This window comes from Trachypithecus francoisi, unplaced genomic scaffold (genome assembly GCF_009764315.1).
Source record: "Trachypithecus francoisi isolate TF-2019V2 unplaced genomic scaffold, Tfra_2.0 Lachesis_group0, whole genome shotgun sequence".
Classification (NCBI taxonomy): Eukaryota; Metazoa; Chordata; class Mammalia; order Primates; family Cercopithecidae; genus Trachypithecus; species Trachypithecus francoisi.
In genome coordinates, this window is record NW_022681453.1 from 119448734 (window position 1) to 119476276 (window position 27543).

The 27543-nt window shown below is 37.6% G+C and overlaps 1 protein-coding gene across 5 annotated transcripts in view; it reads left to right on the forward strand.

Annotated features, from left to right (window-relative positions):
- The first annotated feature begins 7201 nt into the window (after window positions 1-7201).
- Window positions 7202-27543, forward strand: part of ECT2 (epithelial cell transforming 2) — a 73672-nt gene continuing 53330 nt past the window's right edge. Inside the window, exons 1-13 of one of the 5 annotated variants that reach the window (XM_033211724.1) lie at window positions 7202-7388; window positions 11088-11239; window positions 11873-11952; window positions 12077-12169; window positions 13704-13886; window positions 15681-15770; window positions 16524-16631; window positions 17949-18022; window positions 18750-18880; window positions 19025-19140; window positions 19244-19306; window positions 20600-20822; window positions 26126-26262. In XM_033211724.1, the coding sequence (XP_033067615.1) occupies window positions 11110-11239; window positions 11873-11952; window positions 12077-12169; window positions 13704-13886; window positions 15681-15770; window positions 16524-16631; window positions 17949-18022; window positions 18750-18880; window positions 19025-19140; window positions 19244-19306; window positions 20600-20822; window positions 26126-26262 (1428 nt within the window). In that variant the 5' untranslated portion in view covers window positions 7202-7388; window positions 11088-11109. The remainder of the gene's footprint in view (window positions 7389-11087; window positions 11240-11872; window positions 11953-12076; window positions 12170-13703; window positions 13887-15680; window positions 15771-16523; window positions 16632-17948; window positions 18023-18749; window positions 18881-19024; window positions 19141-19243; window positions 19307-20599; window positions 20823-26125; window positions 26263-27543) is intronic. The other 4 variants (XM_033211725.1, XM_033211728.1, XM_033211727.1 and 1 more) reach the window with 4 other exon arrangements.

Consider the following 27543-nt stretch of genomic DNA (forward strand, 5'->3'; position numbering starts at 1 on the left):
TGGCTCACAGCAGCCTTGAACTCCTGGGCTCAAGTGATCCTCCCACTTCAGCCTCCTGAGTAGCTGAGATTACAGGCACATGCCACTGTGGCCAGCTAGTTATCCCTTTATAGAAATGAAATGGGCTAAGATACCCTGTAATCATGGGGAAACAGTTACCACATTTTCTTTTTTTGTGTGTGAGACGGAGTCTCACTCTGTTGCCCAGGCTAGAGTACAGTGGCGTGATCTTGGCTCACTGCAAGCTCCGCCTCCCGGTTTCACGCCATTCTCCTGCCTCAGCCTCCCGAGTAGCTAGGACTACAGGCGCCCGCCACCATGCCTGGCTAATTTTTTGTATTTTTAGTAGAGACGGGGTTTCACATTGTTAGTCAGGATGGTCTCGATCTCCTGACCACGTGATCTGCCCGCCTCGGCCTCCCAAAGTGCTGGGATTACAGGCGTTAGCCACCGCGCCCGGCCAGTTACCACATATTTTTAGGAAACATAGGGTTAGCCAGGTATGATGACTCATGCCTTGTAACTCCAGTGACTCAGGAGGCTGAGGTGGGAGGACTGCTTGAGCCCAGAAGTTCGAGACCAATGTGGGCTAAACAGTGACACAACATCTCTTGAAATTAAAAAAAAAAAAAAAAAATTAGATGGGTGTGGTGGCACACACCTATAGTCCCAGCTACTCAGGAGGCTGAGGTGGGAGGATTGCTGAAGTCCAGGAACTCCCAAGAGTTTGAGACTGCAGTGAGCTATAACGGTGCCTACCCTCAAGCTTGAGTGACAAAGCCAACTCCAACTCACCTCAAAAAAAAAAAAAAGAGAGAGAGAAACACATAGGGTTAGAAAGCACATTCTAATATTTAGTATGCAGATAATTTCTTCCAATTTATACACAAAACTGTAACCAAGTTAATAAGTAGAAATAGGCAGTAATAAGTCAACATGAACTTACTGACCTATTTTGACATCATGAACAACTGATAAAGCAACAGTAACAAGTAGAGAAGGAGTATTCATGGCTGCTAATTTACTGATAGAAAAAAAAAAGATGCAGAAACCCCAGCCAGCCTCTGACATGAAATAAGATATAGACAGAAATCAAAGTACTAAAAAATCCGGTTATCTTCCCGCTTTCCCTTTTTTTGCAAATTTTTTTTTGAGATGGGGTCTTGCTCTGCTGCCCGGGCTAGACTGTAGTGGTGTGATCTCAGCTGACTGCAACCTCAGCTTCCTGGGCTCAAGAGATCTTCCCACCCCAGTCCCCCACTCTGAGCAGCTGGGACCACAGGAGTGCACCCCTATGCCCAGCTAATTTTTTGCAGTTTTGGTAGTGATGGGGTTTCTCCATGTTGCCGCAGGCTGGTCTCAAACTCCTGAGGTTAAGTGATCCGCCCACTTCAGCCCCCAAAGTACTGGGATTACAGGAGTGAGCCACTGTGCCCAGCCTCCATAAATATTTTCTGAGAGCACAAGTGCCAGGGTACAAAGATGAAAACGATATGGTTCTTTTCCCTATTCTTGAGTAGCTCATATTTTAACAGAGAAGACAGCCATGTTAACCAATATTTACAATATAAGGTGACAGAAGCCATACTGAGGTATAAACAGTATTAAGCTCTTACAAAACAGAAGAAGCAGTTTACTCTCCATCGGATAGTCAAAGAAGGCTTCATTGAGGTGATGCTTGAGTGGGGTCCTGAATGAATAGGAATTTTCTTGCAGACAAAGGGAGGCAGGGCAGGTGGAAAAGAATATTCAAAGGTAGGGATTTATGAAATCACCAGGAATGTTTGTGGACTCAAGAAAAGTTCAGTATGGCTGAACACAGGGTCCATATGTGGTAGGGGTGAGGGTTTTAGAAAATTAGGTTACAGTCCTGTTGGGAAGTCCATCCTATACTGGACTTTATCCTGTGAGCAGTGAAGAAACTATGTCTTTTGGTTTAGTTTTGTTTTTAAGCAGGGGGATACATCGTCATATTTAGTTTTCTGAAAGAAGATAATTCTGTGAATGATGACTGGAAGTAGAGAGAGTGATTAGTTCCCAAAAGACCAACTAGAAGGCTGTCCTTGCCATAGTTTGGATGAGAGATAATGAAGGCCTAAACTCGGGCAGTGGACTGAAAGGGGAAGATTCAGATTCTAAAAATGTTTTTCAGGTCAAATTGGGAGAATGATGTTAGGGGTGGTGGTGCAGGGAGACCCAGAGGGGGAAGGGAACAGGAAAATGACTTTGAGAGATACAACTTGGGAGTCAGAGTGAATGGAAATTCTACTAAACAAGAGAGAAATACAAGAAGCAGAAGAGAGAAAAGATGGAGAGCTGGGGAAAATGAAGAATTCACTTTAGCACATACAGAGTTTGATAGGATTGTGGGTCACAGGAGCAGAAAAAATTGGTAAACAACTGGCTTTATAGAGTGGTTTTCAACAAGGTCTGGCAAGAAAGAGAGACTTGGAACCATATGCATATAACTTAAATCCCTGGGAATGAATGAGTTCACCTAGGGAAAGGGGGTTGCCTGAGAATAATGGTTTGGGGAAAAATAATACCTAAGCAAAGGAAACTGAGAAGGAAAGATCAGAGAGGCAGGAAGAGAAGTAAGACAGTGAAAATGGTGGTCTTTCAGCAGTTGACTTAATGACCATGGCTTAGAAAGGGATGCTATCATTAGAGCGAACTGAAGGCTAAACATCCTTGATTCATGTGTGAAAGGGATTAAGAGATGGGAAGAAAATGTTGTAATCAGAATGGAGTGTTTGAAGTTAACATTTCAGAGCTAAAGCAATTCTGAGTGTAAAACATTTAGGATATTGTCCTTCAAAATAAGTGCTGAATTGAGGTTTTGGAATTCAAAAATTCAAGGAACTGTGAATCTAACTGGCTGGTTCATCAAAAGAAGAAAGACAGAGAACTAGTTTTCTGAATTTGGAAATTGTTCTATTTATTTAATGATACTGCTATTTATCAGAAATGTATATGGATGTAGTAATTTTTACATATTTTGATTCCACTGTCATCCTCTATATTTAATCAAAGTCCCAGTAATTTTTCCTTCTTTATCTCTCCAATTCATCTTTTCTATCTTAGTTCAGACTATCATTTCCTATGAGTTTGAACTCAACTGTATTCTCACTGGTCTTTCTTCCCTTTCATTCTTCTATTTCAAGTGAGGTTGTGTTGTGTTGCTGGATTGCTACTTTTTTTTCTTTTTCTTCGAGACAGAGTCTCGCTCTGTTGCCCAGGCCGGAGTGCAGTGGCTTGATCTTGGCTCACTGCAACCCCTGCCTCCTGGGTTCAAGCGATTCTCCTGCCTCAGTCTCTGGAGTAGCTGGGACTACAGGTGCGCACCACCACGCCCAGCTAATTTTTGTAGTTTTCTTAGAGACAAAGTTTTACCATATTGGCCAGGGTGGTCTCAAACTCCTGACCTCAGGTGATCCGCCCGTCTTGGGCTCTCAAAGTGCTGGGATTACAGGCGTGAGCCACTGCGTCCAGTCCAGATTGCTACCTTTAAAAAAATAGCACAGACTGGCAGGGCGCCGTGGCTCGAGCCTGTAATCCCAGCGCTTTGGGAGGCCGAGACGGGCGGATCACGAGGTCAGGAGATCGAGACCATCCTGGCTAACACGGTGAAACCCTCTCTACTAAAAAAATACAAAAAACTAGCCGGGCGAGGTGGCAGGCGCCTGTAGTCCCATGTACTCGGGAGGCTGAGGCAGGAGAATAGCGTGAACCCGGGAGGCAAAGCTTGCAGTGAGTTGAGATCTGGCCACTGCACTCCAGCCTGGGCGATGGAGCAAGACTCCGTCTCAAAAAACAAAACAAAACAAAACAAAACAAAACAAAAAAGACCATATAATTTTCTTGCTTCAAGGTTTTTAATTGATCTTCAATGCTTTCAGCATAAAGTTCAAATTCTGTCATGGCAGTGGAGCCCTTCCCAAGCTCCTTTTAACATGGCATTTATTTTACTTTTTATTTTCTATTTTTATTTTTTGAGACGGAGTCTGGCTGTGTTGCCCAGGCTGGAGTGCAGTGGCGCGATCTCGGCTCACTGCAAGTTCCGCCTCCTGACGCCATTCTCCAGCCTCAGCCTCCCGAAGAGCTGGGACTACAGGCGCCCGCCACCATGCCTGGCTAATTTTTTTTGTATTTTTAGTAGAGATGGGATTTCACCGTGTTAGCCAGGATGGTATCGATCTCCTGACCTCGTGATCTGCCTGCCTCGGCCTCCCAAAGTGCTGGGATTACAGGCATGAGCCACCGCACCTGGCCAGCATTTTTTTTTTTTTTAAGAGATGGGGGCGGGGCCGGTGGGTCTTGCTCTATCGCCCAGGCTGGAGTGCAGTGACCAGCTCATAACTCGCTACAGCCTTGAACTTCTGGGCTCAAACAATCCTCCCCCCTCAGCCTCCTGGGGACTGGGACCACAGGCACATGCTACCAAAGTCGGGTAATTTTTTAATTTTTACTTTTATTGTAGAGACTGGGGGCGGGGCGGGGGCGGGGTCCTCACTTGTTTGCCTAGGCTGGTCTTGAACTCCCAGCTTCAAGGCATCCTCCCACCTTAGTCTCCCAAAGTGCTGGAATTATAGGCATGAGCCCCACACCCAGCCTAACCTAGCATATGCCAGTTGTCTTTCACTCTCCTCTTCATGTGTATTTTGATCCAGGCACACCAAACTGTTTACTGTCTCCTATATATACTGAGCTTTTATGATAGCCTAAAGTGCAAGTAAACAAGCTAATATTAAGCATTTAATTTTTTAAAAAAGTTCAAGGTTAATATGCCATTCAGTTCAATTGCCTATGCCTTATATAGTATTTAAACATTTTTCATAATGCTGATCTTGAAACACTATAGCACTTAAAACAGTTTCTGACTCAGTAAGACTAAGTTACTTGCATCATTGTTTTGTAGGTATTTGAATTCTGTGAAAACCTATGCATACAATAAATTTTCACCACAAATACAGCTATCTGCTAGAAGTGTCATGAGAACAAGGTCCATGTTTGTCTTGTCACAGCTATATTCTCAGTGCTAGCATAATGCCTAATGGGTGCTTAATAGTTATTAAATGAATAACCTATGAATAGGTTAATCAGGACATCCAGTCTCTCAAATATCATGAATGAACTTGGATCTAGCTCATTCACTCTAGAAATATTTATTTGGTACCTACATGTGAGATTCCTGTCTGTATTAGAGAGCAATGTGCAACATTTGCCTTTGCAGTACTAGCTTTTTGAAAAGACCTGATGATTAGGGATCATGTTTTACTTTACCAGACACCTGCCCTCTGCTAGGTGCAATTAAGTGGCATATGATCACCTATGCACACAATTTTCTGAAATACTCCTCTCCACATTGCTTTCTTTGAGCCTGCAGACAGATCTATACTAGACTTTATTTACACTCATCTATTATTTCTGGGTTCTAATGCAGGCTAAAATATTTATTAGGAGACTGGGTAAGTTACTTAAACCTTTCCTACAGTTTCATGGTATCATGAGACTATGATACCTGCTTGTGCGTTGTTTTAAGGATTAAATAAGGTATAAAGTGCATAGTAAACTATCAGTATGTTGATTCTCTTTCTTCTCTCCCTTATACTGTAATTATCTGTTTATCTGCTAATTTCCCTCACCAGATTGTGTGGTCCAGAGAGGCAGTTTTCTATGCCGTATTCATTTTTATAACCCCAACAAGCACAATGGCTGTCTTAAAGTTAGTAAATATTTGCTGAGTAAATGAAGACCTAAGATAGTGAAAAAGATTTTATTTGTTAATCTAACTGCCACACATCCCTTAAAAGAAATCAAGTATAGCTTTTGTTAAGGGAGTTGAAAATTCATGGCAATGATACCATACACAGTAAATCATTAGCCTTGGAAAGTCTGTTGAGCAGAAAGCGGTGCACAAAGGAAGCAGGGCTGCTTCCCACAGTAGCTTAATGTGTTTTCAGTGATGAACATTTTTGGAATGCTGGGCACACCCAACTTCCAAATATGCAAGCACATTCCAAATGGAAATTTCAATCCCTGTTTTTCTTTTCTTCTGCCCTAACAGTTATCACAGCATTTTAATGAAGATCAGACTTAAATACTGACAAGCAGGGAAACCGATAATTACCAGATTGCTTCATTCATTTTGTGGACAGCATTACAAACTTTTCCGGCATTCTAAGATTGCCTGACAAAATCAGAAAAAATTGTAAGTCCCCACGACCTGCTTGAGATGCTCACAAGTGTTCCATCCCAAAGTACACGTTTGCCTCTTCTTATTGGTATTTAGGTTCTGGCATCTGATTCCCCTTTCTTCTTTTATTTATATTAGCCTTCAGGTGGGAACTATGCAAAACCCACCTGGTGGGGGTGTATTTTTCTTAAGAGATTGTGTTATATGGTATCATATCTAGAGAATAAAGAAATAAATTATTTTTTCATAAGAGCAACACTAATCACAGGAAAAACTTGATAAATTCTTGACTAGACTTTAGGGGAAAGTACAAGTTCTTAGTGGGCGGAGGGGTGCAACGAGGAGGCAGTTTGGCTCCAAAAATTCTAGAATCTAGTGGCATATTTTTATCAAATGCAAGCTTATCTTTTAAAAAATCCGAGAATTTTTCTAATTTCTAAGAATTGATTCTAACCCGCGATATTCCCTAGATGGGAGCGCAGAGCTTTAAATAATAGGATTTAAATAAGAGGCTGCTGATTTGAAGTCCACCTGTGGAGCCCGAGTTCTAGGACCGGTCCTTGGCCCTGCCACACGCCAATACAACTATCAAAGTCAAAATCCCTTAACTCAAATTTAAATACAGTCGTAAAGCAGAAAGCATCCCGATAGGAAAATCCTACAGCTCACAGCAACCAGCAGGGAAACATTTATCTCTGGCGGCACTGATTTAAGTTTAGAAGATTTGGTATCGTTTAAAAAAAAAAAAAAAAAGCTGGGTGGGGCCGAGGAGAATCCACCCAAACTTTCCTCAGGAAATAGGATGTTTACCGAGTAAATACGCGGTAGTCACAGAAACACCTGCTACTCCTATAAGAGCTCAGGAGCCACCACCGCCACCTCCTGGCCACATCCGGGCACTTCCCTGCAAACTCCTGACGTCCCGACGCCGAGCCGTTTGGCTTATTTGAAACACACGCACAACCAATCAAGCGGCGCCTGCCGGGAGGTGAAGAGCTTCGACCAATCTCCGCCCCTCTGGAGACTCCTGCCTATGGGAAAGAGGTTGACATCACACGCCAATCGGCATGGCTCTTAGAGAGAGCAGCTTACTTTTTGAATCGGTTGTGGCGGCCGCCGGCAAGGAATGGCGGTATCTGTGAGAGGAGTCCGCGTATGAAGAGGTGGAAGTCCTAGGGCTTTTTTGAGGGTGGTAAGGACTCTGTGTGAGTGAGGGAGGTGCAAGTGGGCGAGCGGCTCCAGAGCCAAGGGCTCTTTTGCCTGCGGTCGACGTCCCCGCCCCTAGTGACCGCGAATTCCGGAGCGCCCCAGCTCTGGCTTCCCGGCTCCGGGAACTCCCTCGCCGCACCCCACCCCCAGCAGCTGGGCCCTGACGCGGAGTGGGAGCCCGAAGCCCCCAGTATTGCTGGGCATCTTCGCCCTCGCCTGTTGGCTCTTTTGGACGGAAGAGTGTGGGTGAAGGGAAGGAATTGGGAAAGGGATTTTGGCAAGCCGCGCAGCCCTGTGGCTCTGGGGACCGGCACTTGCAGCCTTTGGGGGCTTATCTCAGAGTGTGCAGTGGTTTTATTCTAGGATTCATCCTGGCTTCTTTGCGGGAAGTTTAGTTTTTCGTTTTTGCAAGATAAATCCAGGCCATCCGCCCCTCGTCCTCCCCAGCCACCCGGCACAGATGTGTCTGGCTTAGTGGTTAAAGGCGCAGCCTCTGGATTCAGCCCGGCCTTGAATACTTCTTTTACCCCTTACTAATAGTTTGACTTAGGGGAAGTTACTTAACCTCTCTGTTCCTAGGTTTCTTCATCTATACATTGAAAATAGTAATAGTACCTGCCTCTTAGGATTACTGCAGAGATTAAAAGGTTTAGGACAATGTCTGCCACGTATTAAGCGTTAAGTAAAATGTCAGTTGTTAATGGTAATGTTATTGTTAATAACACCACCATTATACCCAGGATTGCATTTTAGTCCTTCACCTTGGAAGATGATTGCCTAAAAAGTATTTAAGTAAAAGGAAACTTGAATGTTTGTTTACATGGCAGATTTTATCTCTGGGATAAAAGGGGGCATGTGTTATAGTGTGTTTAGTTAGAAGCTCTTTGGGTCTGTTCTTGGGTGAGAAGTCGTGTAAGTTTATGAACACTGATCCTATTGTGCTTATTTTAAAGGCTTCTGGAATACAGTAACTTAAAAAAAGTGATTAATATATTTCAATTTCTAATCAGACTGTTGGATGTTAGTCATCAAGTTACCATGCATCTCTTTTTCTCTATAAATTTTGAAGCTGTTTTGGCAATAAATTGATCATATACAGTATCATCAGGGACAATTTTAATTATTAATCATCTGCTTTTGATCATCTGCTATGCTCCCTGCCTTTTATTAATCATCTGCTTTTGATCATTTGTTGTGCTCCCTCTTAAAGAGGGACGCATAGGAGAAAAACGTAAATATTTTCAATTTTTTTTTTTTTTTTTTAGACAGAGTCTACCTCTTGTCACCTAGGCTGGAGTGCAGTGGCAGGATCTCGCCTCACTGCAACCTCCGCCTCGCGGGTTCAAGCGATTCTCCTGCCTCAGCCTTTTGAGTAGCTGGGATTACAGGCGCCTGCCACCATGCCCAGCTAATTTTTGTATTTTTAGTAGAGACGGCGTTTCACTATGTTGGCCAGGCTGGTCTCGAACTTGTGATCCGCCCACCTTGGCCTCCAAAAGTGCTGGGATTACAAGCGTGAGCCACCGCTCCCGGCCTTTCAAATGGTATTTTTGATTTCCCTCCTCCAGTCCTTAAAGCAGGTTAGCTCATCTCCTGACTTTTTTTTTAAACATTCTTTTAAGGGGACTTCGAATGAAAGCCACATTAATGCATTTTCATTGGAAATGGTTGAGTGTAGAAGACTTAAAATAATAGGGCTGGATAGAATTTATCATTGATTCTAAATTAAGATTGTTACAACTATTGGACCGCTCTTTTGGAGAGCCTTAGAATAATAATTGACATGGATGTATAGTAAAGCAATAAGAAATATCCATATTGTGAATATTACATGAGAATAGTTGTTTGTTGTTCACTTTAAGACATCTAATCAGTTTTCATATTAACTAGATTTGAGTTGTACTACGTGTGTTCCACCAATGTGGAAACTGAGGCTATGTGCAGGGCTGAGACAGGAAGCTGAGTTGCCTGATTTTGAAGTGGCACATGACACGCTAACAGCTGTGCTGTTATTAGTGTGCAGGTCATTACATTCCTTATTTTCAGCATCCAAAAATGATGTTGTGATACCTTACTGTTTCTTCACAGCATACAGTTTAAACTGTTACTTTGCTAAGACTCTGGAGGAAGGCATTTGTATATTTTATTAATCTGAAGAAGTAGGAAAGGGGAAAGTCTGACAAGTAGCTCTAGTTAAAGGTGGGTCCTCTGTATATTTGCCTAATATTTTAGAAATTTTCTCTCAGTAAAGTTGACTTATTGAAAATTGATAAAAATCTCTAAAAAATTTTTTTTTAGAGAGACAGGGTCTTGCTCTATCACCTAGGCTGGAGTGCAGTGGTGGGATCACAGCTCACTACAACCTCAAACTCCTGGGTTCAAGTGGTTCCCCTGCCTCAGCCTCTTGAGTAGCTACTATAGGCATCTGCCACCACACCTGGCTAATTTTTAAATTTTTTGTAGAGATGGGGTCTTGCTATATTGCCCAGTCTGGTGTTGAAATTCTGGCCTCAAGTGATCCTCCTGCCTTGGCCTCCAAAAGTGCTGGGATTTCAGATGTGAACCACCAAACCCACCCTGATGAAAACCTGTTAAACCTTTTATTCCCTGTCTAGCTTTTAAACTCTTTTTAAGTACTGGAAAACTTAAAAAAGGATTTTCTTTCATAGTCCAGAGTTATATTTGGCACTCATCAATGCATAATTGTTTTGTCAAACCTTTTAGGGTAGAGGTGTTTTTAAAGAATTATGAAAATACTGACAAGGGAGCAGCCCAATTATACAGGAGTGGTTTAGAGACATCCACAGAGTATGAGTCAAGAGTGATGGATTGGGGGTTAGAAGACAAGCTAGGTGGAGAGTCGAGCACTAAATGCAAATAGATGTGATGTAAATTATGATTTGTGCATGAAAAATAGCTGAAAAATTCATTGTTGCTGTTGCATAGATTGTATAGGGACTGGGGGAGTTACAGAGGGTGAGGGTGAATAGTTAGGCTGGGACCAAATTGTGAACTTGGTGGTGAATTTGGACTTGGACATATAAGGAGGACTCACAGAAGTTGTTAAGCGGGGAAGTGATATGGTCACATTTGTATTTAGGTGCATATTCCTGAAAACCATGTGGAGAGTGATTTCTAAAGAAACTGATGGTAAAGTTGTGTGGACCTGTTTTATTAGACCAAGTGACCATTGTGGCATTGAGCGCATAGAGAAGGGGGGCCAGATCCCAGAAATAGTTGAGGTAGGATTGATAGGAATTTTGGGGAGGGAAATGTGGGAGAGGAAAGAATAAGGATAGATCTCAGATTTTTGGCTAGGATTTTTGTGGGAGGTGTGTTATGGTGGTGTTACAAGTGAATATAGGAAGAGAAATTGGTTGAGGGCAAAGGTGTGGAGAAGGGAGGTAGAATAATATTTATGATTACAGTTGAGTGTTGTATGTCTAGTAATGTTCTATGTGCTTTTGATACATTGTTATTTTTATTATATTCCTGTGAGTCAGGTATTAGTATGTTTATTTTACAGAAAAAGAGGCTCAGAGAAGTTCAGTGACTTTCTTTGGTTCATTAAAAAAATGGGTAATAATACTTTTTATAAATTCTAGGTACAGAAGAGCCTCTAATACTTATTTTTGCCCAATGACCATGTTTATGTATTTTTATTCAAATTTTATTTTTTCAGCTGATTTAGAAGAATACAAATCATGGCTGAAAATAGTGTATTAACATCCACTACTGGGAGGACTAGCTTGGCAGACTCTTCCATTTTTGATTCTAAAGTTACTGAGATTTCCAAGGAAAACTTACTTATTGAATCTACTTCATATGTAGAAGGTAAACCTGTTACCTGCTTTAAAACAATCAATTTCTATTTTAATTCCAAACTTACTAGTGACTTTCTTGTGATTTAATTTTAATACCAACTGTAATGCTAGAGCACAGGTATTAAGTGAATATTTGTTGACAGAATTCCTTTAAACTATGTCGTTTTTCTGAGTATTATTTAGATTATTTGTATGCTTTGCAGCTTTGAAAAGGGAGGCATCTTAATTTGGATATTCCGTTTTCTGTATGTGAGGGCGGTCTAGCTACAACATTGTTAGCTAGAAGTTACACAGTCATGATTAGTTAGGTGAAGAGCTACTTTTTCCTTTACCACTTTATAAATGGGTCTTTCCTAAAATTGTATGCACTGTTGAGGAGGATGACTATGTAAGATAGCGCATTCTCTGGCTAGGAGGAATGATATTTGTATACCCTGCTACAATATGGTTTCTCTCTCTCTAAAGTGATATATAGCCAAATATTTTTGTAATAAGTTGGGAGTTGAGTCCTATTAAATTTAGAGAAAGTTTTGATTCCCTCAAAGATGTAGTAAATACCAGATATAGCCAAAGAGCGATAAGGAGCTACTGATTGTGATGTTAATTAATGATAAACATATTGAAACATTTTAAATTTTAACAGAAGAGATGCCTCAGATTGAAACAAGAGTGATATTGGTTCAAGAAGCTGGAAAACAAGAAGAACTTATAAAAGCCTTAAAGGTATGGAGTTTTAGGTTTTAGTTTAGTTTAGTTTTTTTTTTTTTTATAATGCAATTTTTCTTCCATCAGTGTGTGAATAGTTTCATAGCTTTCTTAACCTCATACTTAAGTGTCTTTTCCACAGACTATTAAAATAATGGAAGTCCCTGTTATAAAGATAAAAGAAAGTTGTCCTGGAAAATCGGATGGAAAATTAATAAAAAGTGTTATTAATATGGTAGGTCAAAGCAACTCATTGCATGTGGCATGCTGCACTTCCCTTGATTGTATTAGTCTACTTTCTGGTGATTGGAATTAGGCACAAGGTGTATTTTGTGCAATCTGAAGCTTAAGAAATAGAAACTGTTTTATACTTTAAAAATTTGGGTGTTCTGATACCCAAAACTGTAGCATATATTTTAAATAATACCAAATTACTTTATAAGGATTTCATTATTAACTTTAAATGACACAAAATCTACAAAGCTCTGATAATTTTCTTTTAAACTCCTTAGCTTCTTTTTTCTCATTAATTTTATATTTAGTCTAAATTCTTGCTGTATTTCCAAAATTATAAATCACGGTAATTTATAGTCAGGGAATTTGCTTCAGCATATGAAATAATCTCATTCTGGAATCCAGGTGTTTTAGTTTGCTAGGGCTGCCATAACAAAATACCACATAGTTAATTGCTTAAACAGTAGAAATTTCTTTTCTCACAGTTCTGGAGGCTGGAAGTCCAAGATTAAGGTGTGTGCAGGTTTAGTTTCTCTTGAAGCCTCTCGCTTTGACTTGCAGTCTCCTTTTGCTGTCCTCACATGGACCTTGTATGTGTCCTTGCATCCCTGGCGTTTCCTCTTATTGGGACACCAGATTGGATTAGGGCCCACCCATATGATCTCATTTAACCTTAATTACCTCTTTAAAGTCCTTATCTCCAAATATAGTCACATTCTAAGGACTTCATTCTTCATTCTAGGTTAGGGCTTCAACATGAATTTTGGGGGTACATAATTTAGCACATCACACTAGCCTTGCAAATAAAATTCAAATACTTTACTGACCCATTTTGAGTTTTTAAAAATTTTTTTCGTTTTTATTTTTAATTTAACACAAGAGTTACAAGAGTTATATAGATACTTTAGTATCTTCATTATTTTTCGTGGATGTATAAAGTGTTTACTGTAAGTAACTTGCCTTTTTATATCCTACATTTGCCATGCTGCAACTGCTACATATTGCACATCTTTCTCTTATTTCTCACATGTCTACTAAAATGACTATGCTAATTTTCCTTTCTGTAAGTATTAAGTGCTATAGTAATATTTTCCTATTTTTCTGAAGATAGTTAATTTGTACAGTAAGAACTTTATGTATGGTATCATTTTCTTGGTCAGTAGTGGATATCTTTCTGATGCATCTTGATATCAAAATGCATGTACTTAAAAACTTTAGCATTCTAATTTTATGGAACTTAGCATACTCGATTTATGACTAATAAGTAAAATGTCAGAATTATGCCTTTATAATATTGATCTTTAAAATTTAAGAACTTAATTTGAATGGAGATATGTATATGTAAAAATGTAAGTACGTAAAGAAATATGGTTGTTCATTAAGTGTAATGCCGATTATTGTGTGATTGAAATTTACTTTCTACAAATATAAACATGTTAAAGTTGATATTGAATTGATTAAGCCTTATTTAGAGAGACAGATGGATTATTCGATATATAAATAATTTTTATTTCTGCTAACTATATGATTAAAAGGACATTAAAGTGGGCTTTGTAAAGATGGAGTCAGTGGAAGAATTTGAAGGTTTGGATTCTCCAGAATTTGAAAATGTATTCGTAGTCACGGACTTTCAGGATTCTGTCTTTAATGACCTCTACAAGGCTGATTGTAGAGTTATTGGACCACCAATTGTGTTAAATTGTTCACAAAAAGGAGAGGTAAGCATATACATTTATTATGACTTTTCAAGTTTAAATTTTTATTAATGAATTTTAATTAGCAAAACATTTGTTTGGAAAATCTCATTGATTGTTGAGAGTAAAATATTTAGAATAGGAATAATAGTAGCTACTCTAATGTGGTCCTTTAATTCCTCCATTTTAAACTTAGTAGTGAAAAGCTAAAGCCTTTCAAAGTTAAATAATGATAACTGTACGTAATGCATATACACAGACATATACACAGTCTTCACAGTCTTTTTTTTTTATTTTTGAGACGGAGTCTCGCTCTATCACCCAGGCTGGAGTGCAGTGGTGTGATCTTGGCTCACTGCAAGCTCGGCCTCCTGGGTTCATACCGTTCTCCTACCTCGGCCTCCTGAGTAGCTGGGACTACAGGCGCCCGCCACCATGCCCTGCTAATTTTTTGTACTTTTAGTAGAGACGGGGTTTCACCGTGTTACCAGGAGATCAAGACCTCTTGATCCACTCGCCTTGGCCTCCCAAAGTGCTGGGATTACAGGTGTGAGCCACCACGCCCGGCCTATACACAATCTTTATATCACAATGTCTTAGAGAAGATTGCTTGCTTAAACTTGGGTTCCAGAAATTCATACATATATGTAAAGTTTTATTTTTCTCAACACAGAACAGATGCCACAGTTCCATTTTTATCAGTTACTGTATAACTTAAAATTCGAAAATTATTTTAGATTTTTGTATTTATTTATTTAATAAATAAATAAATGATCTCTGCTTACTGCAAGCTCCGCTTTCCCAGTTTCAAGCTATTCTCCTGCCTCGGCCTCCCAAGTAGCTGAGACTGCAGGTGCACGCCACCATACCTGGCTAAGTCTTTTCTATTTTTAGTAGAGACAGGATTTCACTATGTTGGCCAGACTGTTCTCAAACTTCTGACCTCATGTGATCTACCTGCCTTTGCCTCCCAAAGTGTTGTGATTACAGGTGTGAGCCACTGCGCCCACCTGCTTTTTGTTTTTAAACAGCATTTCAATATGAGTCGTATGAGAGTTAGTCCCTGTTTGGTTTTATTGCTGTCTTGGCATTCTTAAGCTTGCCTTATTTACTTAAAATTGCTTAGGTCTTTGTATTTCTATTGTTATACATGTTAGTAATAATAAGCACATGTTAACCTTTAATTCTCTAACATTTTGATTTGGAGTGGTTGGTTTCAAAACCCAAATAAACTTTAAAAGACCAAATTTTGAAAAATATTCATATATAGTGATGAAAATAAAATTTATTCTTCTATTGTTTTTAAACCATTCTCTGTCTTTTATACACACACACACCCCCACAACCGTTGAGTAAATTATTTACTGAATATCACCATTTATTAGCTTAAAGATTAAAATTATATTTGGTTTAAGTGTATGTGTTATATTTACTCAGTGTTTATTATAAAATGCCTCTGACCTGTTTTAATAACATTAATTAGAATCATTTATAGTAGTATATGGAATCGGAAAACTTTGCTTATAGACTTTGCTTCATGTCTGTCAGAGTGCATTTAATATTTGTTTAATTTTCTGAGAGTAAAGTGTGTTTAGATTATGTATATTGCATATGATTAAGGAATCAGGGGAAATGGTTTTATTGGGAAACTTGCAATCTGTCTTTTTGCAGTTTTTTTGTTTCATATTGAAAAATGCCAGTAAATCTTTGGATTGGGAAAGTTGAATGGCAAGAGGGGAAATATATTTAGCTTGAGAAAGTTGTGTTGTATTTTCTACTAAAGAGAAAGCTCACATTTAAAATTGTTGTATCTTTCAGCCTTTGCCATTTTCATGTCGCCCATTGTATTGTACAAGTATGATGAATCTAGTATTATGCTTTACTGGATTTAGGAAAAAAGAAGAACTGGTAAGTATTATGAAACAAATTCAAAGCATATTTTTTATAGCAAAATTAAATAAAATTGGCGTTTTTTTTTTCCTTTTTAGTATTATGGTTTTATTTTTAAAATATTGAAGGATAAAATTACTGCTATACCAGATTTTAAATTTTGTGAAGAAACAGATCCTGAAGAGCCTTATAAAGAGACCAGTGTTTTGTCTAGGCTGGCTTGATATGAATTAATAGAAAGATTTCATAGCAATTCTGTTTTACTCTCTTGTTACCATATTGGCTACGTTGTTTAAAGTTTTTGTTTATACATTGCAATTTCTTATTATACAAGTTCAGCCTTAAAGTATTCTATTGCCCTAGAGAATTCATAGAAAGTTCTTTGGTTCACAATGCTTTGTTGTTGGAACTGATGGGTATTACTCTAATTTTATGGGAAGAGTCTTGATGTGATAAAACTTGGTATTTAAAAAAAAAAAAACATATTTACACAGTATGGTATTAAAAAGCAATGTATTAGGCCATAGGAAAGGTGGTTTAACTTACTTTTGTGTGAAATCTTTACTAATACCACCTGTATAATTTTGCCTGTGTTAATAGGCAAACTAATCTTTTTTTATACTTATTTTGACATAAAATTTAATAGCTTTATAAAAATCCTGTATTTTATAAATAGAAAGTATTTAGTCAATGCTAAATGAGTGGTAAACATAGTTTAAAATTTTGTTCAAATTAACCAGAAAGTCAATGTTACTTAATATTTCTTTTGAGGTCCGATTGGTGACATTGGTCCATCACATGGGTGGAGTCATTCGAAAAGACTTTAATTCAAAAGTTACACATTTGGTGGCAAATTGTACACAAGGAGAAAAATTCAGGGTATGTAAACTTGGGTATTTTTGTGTATTTCAGTACAGTATTATTTTGGGATGGGTTTAATAATGGCAGTCTTTTACCTATTTCTTCCACAATTAAAGAACAATCTCAATTTTTGCTATGAGTATATTTAGTAAAATATTTTAAATCATAAGAGTGGTTAAGGTTTTCTTTTTTTTTTTAATAGAGATGGGATCTTGCTCTGTTACCCAGGCTGCTTTTGAATTCCTGGGCTTAAGTGATCCTCCTGCTTTGGCCTCCCAAATACATATGTGAACCACTATGCCCGCCAAGAGTGGTTAAGTTTTAAGTAGGCAATGGAACTTGAGTGAGGTGTTGAAAGATGACTAGGATCATGGGGGTTGGTAGATGAATAACATTGTAGGAATTGTGAGAGTAGGTAATTCACTCTTGTCTAAGTGCCTTTTTTTTTTTTTTTTTTTTTTTTTTTTTGAGACGGAGTCTCACTCTGCTGCCCAGGCTGGAGTGCAGTGGCGCCATCTCAGCTCACTGCAAGCTCTGCCTCCCGGGTTCACGCCATTCTCCTGCCTCAGCCTCCCAAGTAGCTGGGACTACAAGTGCACACCACCACGCCCGGCTAATTTTTGTAGTTTTCGTAGAGACAGGGTTTCACCATATTGGCCAGGGTGGTCTCAAACTCCCGACCTCAGGTGATCCGCCCACCTTGGCCTCCCAAAGTGCTGGGATTATAGGCGTGAGCCACTGTGCCTGGCCACCTAAGTGCCCTTTATAAGAACAGAGCTCTGCTCTTATAAAGTGGTTCTAAGATTTAACTTGTTAATATTATAAAATGAGAAAATACTCTTATTAGGATTGGAATCTTAGTTTAAGATGGTAGTTGAATGTCTTCGCAAGTTTTATGATTTTTCTTAGTCTCCCTTAGTGTATTTGTGTAGCAAATGATAATTTTAGTGTACTCTTCAGTTTACCCTAAATATTTCAACTCGTGTATAAGGTTTTAGTGACTTAGATGTCTTCTTCTGTAGTGCCATCTTGAGGGTCATACTTTCAAGGAATTAAACGTGAAGAATGGAGAAATAGAAATTTAATGAAGATGAACTTCAGAGATATATTTATTTAAAATAAAATAAGGAAACAATTTGGACACCATGGAACTTGTTTTAAAGTTATTTTACCCTAACTTGTATGATTGGAAAACAGTTTGTTAATTTTTAAATTATTTTGTTACAAAGCAGATAGTGATCTAAAACTGCAAAAAATTAAGTATGTTAACTGTTTAGAAGTTCCTTGAATGCAGTTATTTAAGGAGAAAATTCATTGTAATGTTTATATTTTTAGGTTGCTGTGAGTCTAGGTACTCCAATTATGAAGCCAGAATGGATTTATAAAGCTTGGGAAAGGCGGAATGAACAGTAAGTGTTCAGAAATTCAGTAGTTCATTATGTAAATTAAACATTCTGGTTTAAAGATAAATCCTTGTGCTGAAAAAAGTTATTTCATAGACAGAAAAAATGAATTCAGTCTGAGTAGCTTGGAGAATAAAATCTAGGAAGAACAAAGTTATAAAAAATTGAAAATTGAAGGGTATCTTTGATATCTTTGGATTTTACCTTGTGAAGTAATTTTGACTATTATAAACATTCTGAAATTATTAGGTAATAGCTAAATAAATCTGGGTATTTGGATTTTGTTACATATTTTAAAAATTTTATGTTGTCTGGTTACATTTTAATTGGTGCTTAAAATTTATTGCCTTGTTTTGCTTAGTTTTCCAAGCTCATGATTTCTTGCTGTGGCACTTCATCATTACTTAAGATTTCATGAAAGTTATCATTACTTAGATTTCATGAAAACCTTGGAACACAGTACATATAAATCTTCAAATAATAGAGAAAAAAATTGAGTCTGTTGTAAAGCTTATCTGTGATCACATTTTGTCAGAAGTTACTTTTGGGATGACTGAGGACACACCAATTTTTTTAAACTGAAGTTTTTGTGAACATTTCAGGACCAAATGTTAAATCGTTCCAACAGATAGATTATGCTAAGACCTTAAAAATTGCTATAGGTTGTAAATTGATATACCTAACACTTGAATTTAAATTAAACTGGTTTTAGAAGAGTGCGTTTTGTTTTTAGGGATTTCTGTGCAGCAGTTGATGACTTTAGAAATGAATTTAAAGTTCCTCCATTTCAAGATTGTATTTTAAGTTTCCTGGGATTTTCAGATGAAGAGAAAACCAATATGGAAGAAATGACTGAAATGCAAGGTAAAATTTAGCATAATGTGAAAGTTATATATATTTTAGTCCCTAGGCCTGCTTAATCACTTCCTGGTCAATATACCTCTTAAAAATTTTGAGTTTGGAAATAAGTAGCTCGGCTTATCTATGCTTATGTGCATTCCTCTTTAGGAGGTAAATATTTACCGCTTGGAGATGAAAGATGCACTCACCTTGTAGTTGAAGAGAATATAGTAAAAGATCTTCCCTTTGAACCTTCAAAGAAACTTTATGTTGTCAAGCAAGAGGCAAGTAATTCTAGAATGTGGTTGGTTTTTAAAAACACTGTTAATAGTTTCTCTGATAAAATAAATGTAAACTGTTTATTAAAATGTTTTTTCTCTCACCTAGTGGTTCTGGGGAAGCATTCAGATGGATGCCCGAGCTGGAGAAACTATGTATTTATATGAAAAGGTATGCTTTTAACCCCTTAGTTATTCTGTGAGCTTGATTGTTTGAAAAGAACACTTTTCTGTCCAGAAGATTTGGAGAGCATGTTTAGGAATTTCAGAATGATTAAAACAATTGGGATATCAAGTTATCTTAGTCTGTGTAGATTTAAGTGGAACTATTCAATGTAATGTGTATTATTTTAACCCAATATATGTTGTTCTGTGCTAATTCTTGGTGATAACATTATGAACAAGAACATCGCTATCTTCAGAAACTTAGACTTTTAATGGAAAGATAGATTTGTACATAGTTACGATGGGGAATGATGTGTGCCGCAATTGAGTGATATATTTTAGGTAGCCTCACTCTGAGAGACTCAGGAGGGATTAAAACGGTCAAATAAATGTTGACCCAACTTAGTAGGACAATTAGGTAAGGACATTCGTTAGAACCCCAATTGGGAGAGGGTATGAAAGCTTTGAGAGTACATTAAAATAACAAGTAGTTTAATATGGATTTAAAATACACTGTGGGAAGGAAGGCCAACAGATAATGGATAGATAGAATCAAAAAGTTTTTAATACATTAATGAGCTTGGATATTATCCTATAAGTATTGGGAGCCACTGAAGAAGGATAAGGGGAGAGATGTCATTAAAAAGATGAGTTTGATAGTAGAATATAGTCAAGGAAAATCTAGTCTTTAGGGTGGATCTTGGTGAAGAGTGGTATCAGTCACCAAAATGACATAAAGTTATGAAAGTAGGCTTTATGGGAATATTTACTTTAGGATTTAATAACTTTGAATGGAATATTGAAGATGAGTTGTTTCTGTAAAATCTATATAGTACCATATTGTGTTCTCTTCAGACTTCAAAATGTATAGTTCTTAAAGTTTAAAAAGTGTGCTTTAGATTTAGGGAGAGAACTCTTAAAAATCAAGAGTTACTCAGCACATATTAGGAAGCATTGTGTCCAGGCACTGTGCTAGGGATACAGTGAACAGACTGTGAATGATCCCTGCCTTCGTGAAGTTTATGGGCTAATGAAGGAGCAGACAGTAAACAAGTTTACAGATGAAAATGTAATGGTGATAGTGGCTATGAAGAAAAACGAGGTGCTCACGGTTAGACAATTACAGTGGTCTCTTGACTATTATGTTTTATGAAACTTCTGAATTGCCTGGTAGAGTGTAGGGTTATAAAATTATTGTGCAAATCCAGATTTTGTCAGACTTGTAAATATATTTTTCTCTTGTTCCTGTCTCAGTAAAGAACCATGGAAGTAAATTGAGCTTTTGTGCTTTTGATTACAGGCAAATACTCCTGAGCTCAAGAAATCAGTGTCAATGCTTTCTCTAAATACCCCTAACAGCAATCGCAAAAGACGTCGTTTAAAAGAAACACTTGCTCAGCTTTCAAGAGAGACAGACGTGTCACCGTTTCCTCCCCGTAAGCGCCCATCAGCTGAGCATTCCCTTTCTATAGGGTCACTCCTAGATATCTCCAACACACCAGAGTCTAGCATTAACTATGGAGGTAATTCACATTTTTAAAAACTTGTCTTTAAAGTTTAGTGGAATGGAATAATTGTTAGAATGTAGATAAATCCCTGATATAGTGAATATGGAAGTCTTTGCCTTTAATTACCTTTGTTCTAGCTGTAGAGAAAAGACACATGAATAGTTAAGCTTAATAATGTTGCAGTTTAATGACTGCTTACTACATGCTAAATGCTTTATATATTTTGTGTGTTTATAATAGATTTTATTATTCCTGTTTTACAGATGACTAAACTGAGATACAGAGAAGTTGAGTAATTTGTCCAGGGTCATATAACTAGAGAGTGATAGTGCTGTTCAAAAAGCAAACAAAATCACAGGGGAGGTCACATAAATTATGGAGAAAATAGGTAGAATGAAGTCAGAGGAGGGTGAGTTCACTTTGTGCTGAACTGATACAGAAAGGCTCCTATAATTCTTCCTTGGTTATCAGTATTTCCCTCTCGTTTTGATTTTTAGTCTGTAAACAAATGTGTTTTCTAGATTTAAGAAACAATCTCTGGACCTCATGACACTTTTCATTTATTGTCCCATTTTTCTGTTCACTTTCACATGAGTATACCTTGATCTATTGTCTCATTTCCTTGATTCTCATTGTCCTTTCAACCCATTCTAGCTGATCTGCAGTCCTTGTTGGAGAGACAGTTTTTATGCATTCAACACATGAATAGCTACTCCTTTATGTACACATATTTTTTTTTTTTTTTGCTTTGCTTCTGTGATACTGCTTTCTCATTTCTCGTTCTCCCTGGCCTAACTTCTTTTTTTTCAATTCTAAATGTTGTATGATCCTCCTGAGTCATTGTTTCTTCTCTATTGTACTCTCCCTAAATTATCTTAGTAAATTACATGGTTTTGAAAAAAATTTGTATGCTGATAACTCCCAAATTTGTCCTCTTCCCTGTCAAGCTACCTACTTTGTACTTCCTTGTCCATGTCTAATAGATATCTTAAACCTAACATAACCAAATTAGAACTCTTGATTCTTTCACTCTTAATTCCTCTGTTCCTTTGCTCTTCTTCATCAGTCTTTTCTGTAAAAAGGATCTCTCTTAGATGATTGCAGTGGTCTCCTAAATAATCTCTCCCTTTTAATTTGTGCCGTTGCATATGCAGCACTTAGAAAAGTCTTTAAAAATATATAAATTAGATGATGCCACTCCTCTGCTTTAAAATCACTTAATGGCTTTGCATTACTGTAGCTTTTAAGTCCCTATGTAATCTTGCCCTCATCTACCTAATCTCATGTGGTACTATGCTCTCTCTAATAATGCCTGTACTCTCTAAGCGTCAGTCATACCATCTTTGTTATTCTTCAAATATTTGTAGTACATCTGTACCTCAGGACTTTGTTAGTTACTCTGTCTACCTCAAGGAAATCTGAGGGGATTGTCTGTAAAGTTAAATTCGCCCACTCCTTTCTGCCAACCCTGTGACCTGGTTGTTGTTTTTAGTAGTAGTTATTACAATAGAAATTATAGTACTTGTTTACTTCTTTATTATTTGATTTGCATCAAATAAGTAATCTTTAAGAGAACATGAACCTTGTCTGTCTGATTCTGTGTTTTATTCTCAGATCCTAGTATAAAGTGGGTATTCATTAAATACTTAAGGAAAGAACTGAAAGTGAATTTAAGGTTGGCCCAGAAAATTGAAATGAGTTTGAGAATATAAAGAGGAGCAAATATACAGATAATAGCATACAAATTGAGTTTTTAGGGAATAATGGATAGAATAATGGATAGTTTGCTTGGAATGTGGAGGAGTAATAGTTAAATTAAAAATGTTGCCGGGCGCGGTGGCTCAAGCCTGTAATCCCAGCACTTTGGGAGGCCGAGACGGGCGGATCACGAGGTCAGGAGATCGAGACCATCCTGGCGAACACGGTGAAACCCCTTCTCTACTAAAAAATACAAAAAACTAGCCGGGCGAGGTGGCGGGCGCCTGTAGTCCCAGCTACTCGGGAGGCTGAGGCAGGAGAATGGCGGGAACCCGGGAGGTGGAGCTTGCAGTGAGCTGAGATCCGGCCACTGCACTCCAGCCTGGGCGACAAAGCGAGACTCCGTCTCAAAAAAAAAAAAAAAAAAAAAAAAAAAAAAATGTTAATTTGAGGCCTAGTATTAGATCACTTTCAAATAAGACTGTAATAGCTGAGCTGTATATGGTCATCAACAAGGAATTTTAGAAACTCCTTGAGCAGCAGAGAAATTGATTGAATAGATAATTCATAGAGAGTTGTTCTGAAGAATGATTAGAAAGACGGCAGTTTGGAGACAGACCATGATGTAATCTGTTACAGTGGCTTCGGTCATGAAATAATAAGGTGCTGAACCAGAGTATGTGGTGGTTGGAAAGAAAAATAAGAAGCACAGGAGAGGCTGGGCGCGGTGGCTCAAGCCTGTAATCCCAGCACTTTGGGAGGCCGAGACGGGCGGATCACAAGGTCAGGAGATCGAGACCATCCTGGCTAACACGGTGAAACCCCATCTCTACTAAAAAATACAAAAAACTAGCCGGGCGAGGTGGCGGGCGCCTGTAGTCCCAGCTACTCGGGAGGCTGAGGCAGGAGAATGGCGGGAACCCGGGAGGCGGAGCTCGCAGTGAGCTGAGATCTGGCCACTGCACTCCAGCTTGGGCGACAGAGCGAGATTCCGTCTCAAAAAAAAAAAAAAAAAAGCACAGGAGAAATATTGGTAGAATGAAGTAATAGGAAATAAAAAGAGATGAAGGCAAATTAGTAATTTTTTTATCACTTTTTAAAAAAAAAATTATTATACTTTAAGTTCTAGGGTACATGTGCATAATGTGCAGGTTTGTTACATATGTATACTTATGCCATGTTGGTGCGCTGCACCCATCAACTCGTCAGCACCCATCAACTCGTCATTTACATCAGGTATAACTCCCAATGCAGTTTAATTACATTAAATTAGTAATTTAAATGAAAGAAATGTTGCCTCGGCATTGAATAGATAGGAAGTTTATATTTTAGAGGAAGGTAGTGCAGTTTTAGAGAAATCCAAGTTACATTAAGGCAGAACTGTCTAGTAGGCATTTGGAAAAGTTGAACCAGCTTGAGAGGGAGAACATGATTAGATCTGAGAATGTACTAGTTTTATAATCATAATGGACAAGAGCATGGGATGGTAAGAGGAGATCATAAAGGACTGAAACTTGAATATGCATTTTAGGCAAGAAAATAAACCACTGAAGTAAACAGATATGACAAGTATACTCATATATTAGGGGCTCTATAAAATAGATTCCCCAGTTTTAGGTCATTGCCTAGACACAAAATAATTAAATTAGATCAGTGCATCTCAGTTTTTTCCCACTGAAGTGTATTGTGTAATGGCAGAGGCTTCTGGGTCTGGTGAGTGTAGCCTAAAATAATGTTTGGCAAGTGGGAAATTTTTTTGAATTCTGTTTTCTTTAAAAAGCACTCGGACTGGGCACGGTGGCTCATGCCTGTAATCCCAGCACTTTGGGAAGTCGAGGAGGGTGGATCACGAGTTCAGGAGCTCGAGACCAGCCTGACCAACATGGTGAAACCCTATCTCTACTAAAAATACAAAAATCAGCAGGGTGTGGTGACGTGTGCCTGTAATCCCAGCTGCTCAGGAGGCTGAGGCAGGAGAATCACTTGAACCCAGGAGGTGGAGGTTGCAGTGAGTCGAGATGGTGCCACTGCACTCCAGCCTAGGGGACAGAGTGAGACTCCATCTCCAAAAAAAAGCACTCAACTCCATAGTACATAATTGTTTTCATATAAAAGCATTTAAAATTGTTTATCATTGAATAAAATTGATATGCTAGAAATATATATTATGGTTCTTTGTCACCCATTTCTATTTTATGTCATACATTCCTTTTCCTATTGAAAAACTTGCTATTAGGTGATTCTATATATAATGTTAAAGTATTCTAACCATATTAACAGTAAGAAAATGTTTTTTAAACTTTTATACATTAAAAAGATATATATCTCTATATTCTTTTTTTGAGATGGAGTCTCGCTCTGTCACCAGGCTGGAGTGCAGTGGCGCGGGAGTGCAGTGGCGTGGGAGTGCAGTGGCATGATCTTGGCTCACTGCGACCTCCACCTCCTGGGTTCAAGTGATTCTCCTGCCTCAGCCTCCTGAGTAGCTGGGATTATAGGCATGTGCCACCACGCCCAGCTAATTTTTGTATTTTTAGTAGAGATGAGGTTTTGGCCAGGCTGGCCTCGAACTCCTGACCTCAAGTGATCTGTAGTCCTCAGCCTCCCAAAGTGTTGGGATTACAGGTGTGAGCCACCATGTCTGGCCGCAAATTTTTTTCTTTCATGAAATGTATGTGAAACACACTGTTGCGTCCTCTTTCCACTCTGTACTGGTTGTTTTATATTATGTTAAGATAGTTTGAACTAACAAAGAATTTTCAGTTAATATTGAGTTTTTTGTAAGGGGCTTCTTTTTGACATATGTATATGACAAGTTTTCGTTATTGTAATGGTGTAATCACAACAACTTTTTCCTCCTTTTTACATGTAAGTAGCTTTACCTCTTCCTTTCTATTTTATTATTTTAGCTGTACAAAGATTCATATACCTTTTACCCAGATTTCCCAAAGGGACATATTCTGCCATGTTTGCTTTAGCATTCATTCAGTCAAAATCTCTCTTTTTCTAAACACAAATACAATACACACATGCATGTGTATTTTTAATATATATACTGTTTGAGAGTAAGCTGCAGACATGATATGCCTTTAGCTCTGAGTACTTAAATGTCTGTTTCCTATAATAGAGACATATTTCTTAAATAACTGTATTACTTATTACATTATTATAGTAAGGAAATTAACCTTAATACTGTGAACTATTTTGTAGACTTTTCATCAGTTATCCTAAAAAGTCTTAATGTCCTTTTTAGCAAAAGGAAAAAATTTTTTTCTTTTTGATCTAGAATACAATCCAGGATACACATTTGTTAGGTTGTCTCTCTTTAGTCTTCTCTAACCTGGAACAGTTCCTTAGTCTTTCTTTGTTTTTAATAACCTTGACATTTTTGAAGAGTACAGGCCATTTAGTGGAATGCCTACCAATTGGAGTCAGTGATATTTTTGACTTTTTTTTTTTTTCTGGCCTTAGCCTATGAGAAAAAATTTCTTTAATGGAAATCTGTATGGTGGTACATTTATAGCAGTAGGTTTTCTCTCCTTTTTATCTTGTTAAGTGTACATAATGTTTGGTATTTTTATTTGGCTTCCATTAAATCTTTCCACCTTTTAACATTTCAGACACCCCAAAGTCTTGTACTAAGTCTTCTAAAAACTCCACTCCAGTTCCTTCAAAGCAGTCAGCAAGGTGGCAAGTCGCAAAAGAGCTTTATCAAACTGAAAGTAATTATGTTAATATATTGGCAACAATTATTCAGGTAAGTATGAGTTTGATTGGAAAATGATTTCTGTTCCAGTGTTCCTAAGTAAAAAAAAAATCTAGGTGATATTATTTCTTACAAGAAAATTATATAAACATACAATTTGAACATGGATATTAAAAATGGAAATGTGTGACAAAAGCTGCTGTTAGGAAAATGTCATAACTGTAGTATTACCTTTTATTTATTCAGAAATATTTTTATTATTTTTATTAATTATTTTTAATAACTAAAGCGAACAGAACTCAGTAGGTGATCTCAGAGGGTATCTATCAGGTTTAATTCAGAATTTTGCAGGTTCCTTGTCAAGGTACTACATTTATATTTGGAAATGGTAGATAACTTTTTCTGAAAGTATGTGTTCTAAGAGTCATTGCTTTGAGTACTGTATATATGTGAAAAACATTGCCTATACAATAGCAGTGAAGTATAACAGTGTTGATATAAGTAGTTTTTTTCAGTAATCATTTCATGTGACACATGAAATATGCAGTGGTTAGTTATAAATAGATGTTAACTCATTGCTTATCAATAGTAAAATGTACTATAAAGTTATTTCTGAAGAAAAACAGCTCTAATGAATCCTTGTAGGATGAGATTATAGAAGATATTAAGGAATAAACTGAAATTTAAGATTCTGAAAGACAATAAAAGGTCAATATGTTGGTATCTGTAGAAAGAAGGAAGAAGTCTGTTTTAGGTAATAAAAGAGATAGGTTGACATACTGTTAAGAAAATGAAGTTGAAAAGACCAAGCTTATCTTTCAATAGAAAACAATAGGGAGTTTCTGATTTGGGTTTAGTTTTTAATTGACCTTTATTTGAATTCACAAAATAACTCATTAAGGTCCAATTTAATAGCCTTTAAGTTGCTTGTACCATTGATAAAATGCATGGATAAGAAATGGAAAGACTTCTTACTTGATGGTCATAGAGAGGTTGTTTTTCACAGTTAATTATTTGTTTAGCAGCAGTCAAGGTTTTATGAGGTTCTTTGCTGTGTTAGATTTGTTTTAAGTCACCTTTGCTCTTCTTTCTCAAGGGAAATCACGCTAGATAGATGAATTTCTTGTTGAAGTTTTTATAGTGATTCAAAATATGGTTGAGTAGCAAAAAATCCCTTTGGCATATACTATTCATGTACTTTAGTAGCATTTATTGCTTAGAAATGTAAATCCTTTCAGGCCATGGTAAAATGCATTGAAGTTTCAGAATTCTCATTTGCATATCAAATTCACTAAAACTCCTTTCAAAAAAGCTCATGAAATTATTAGACTG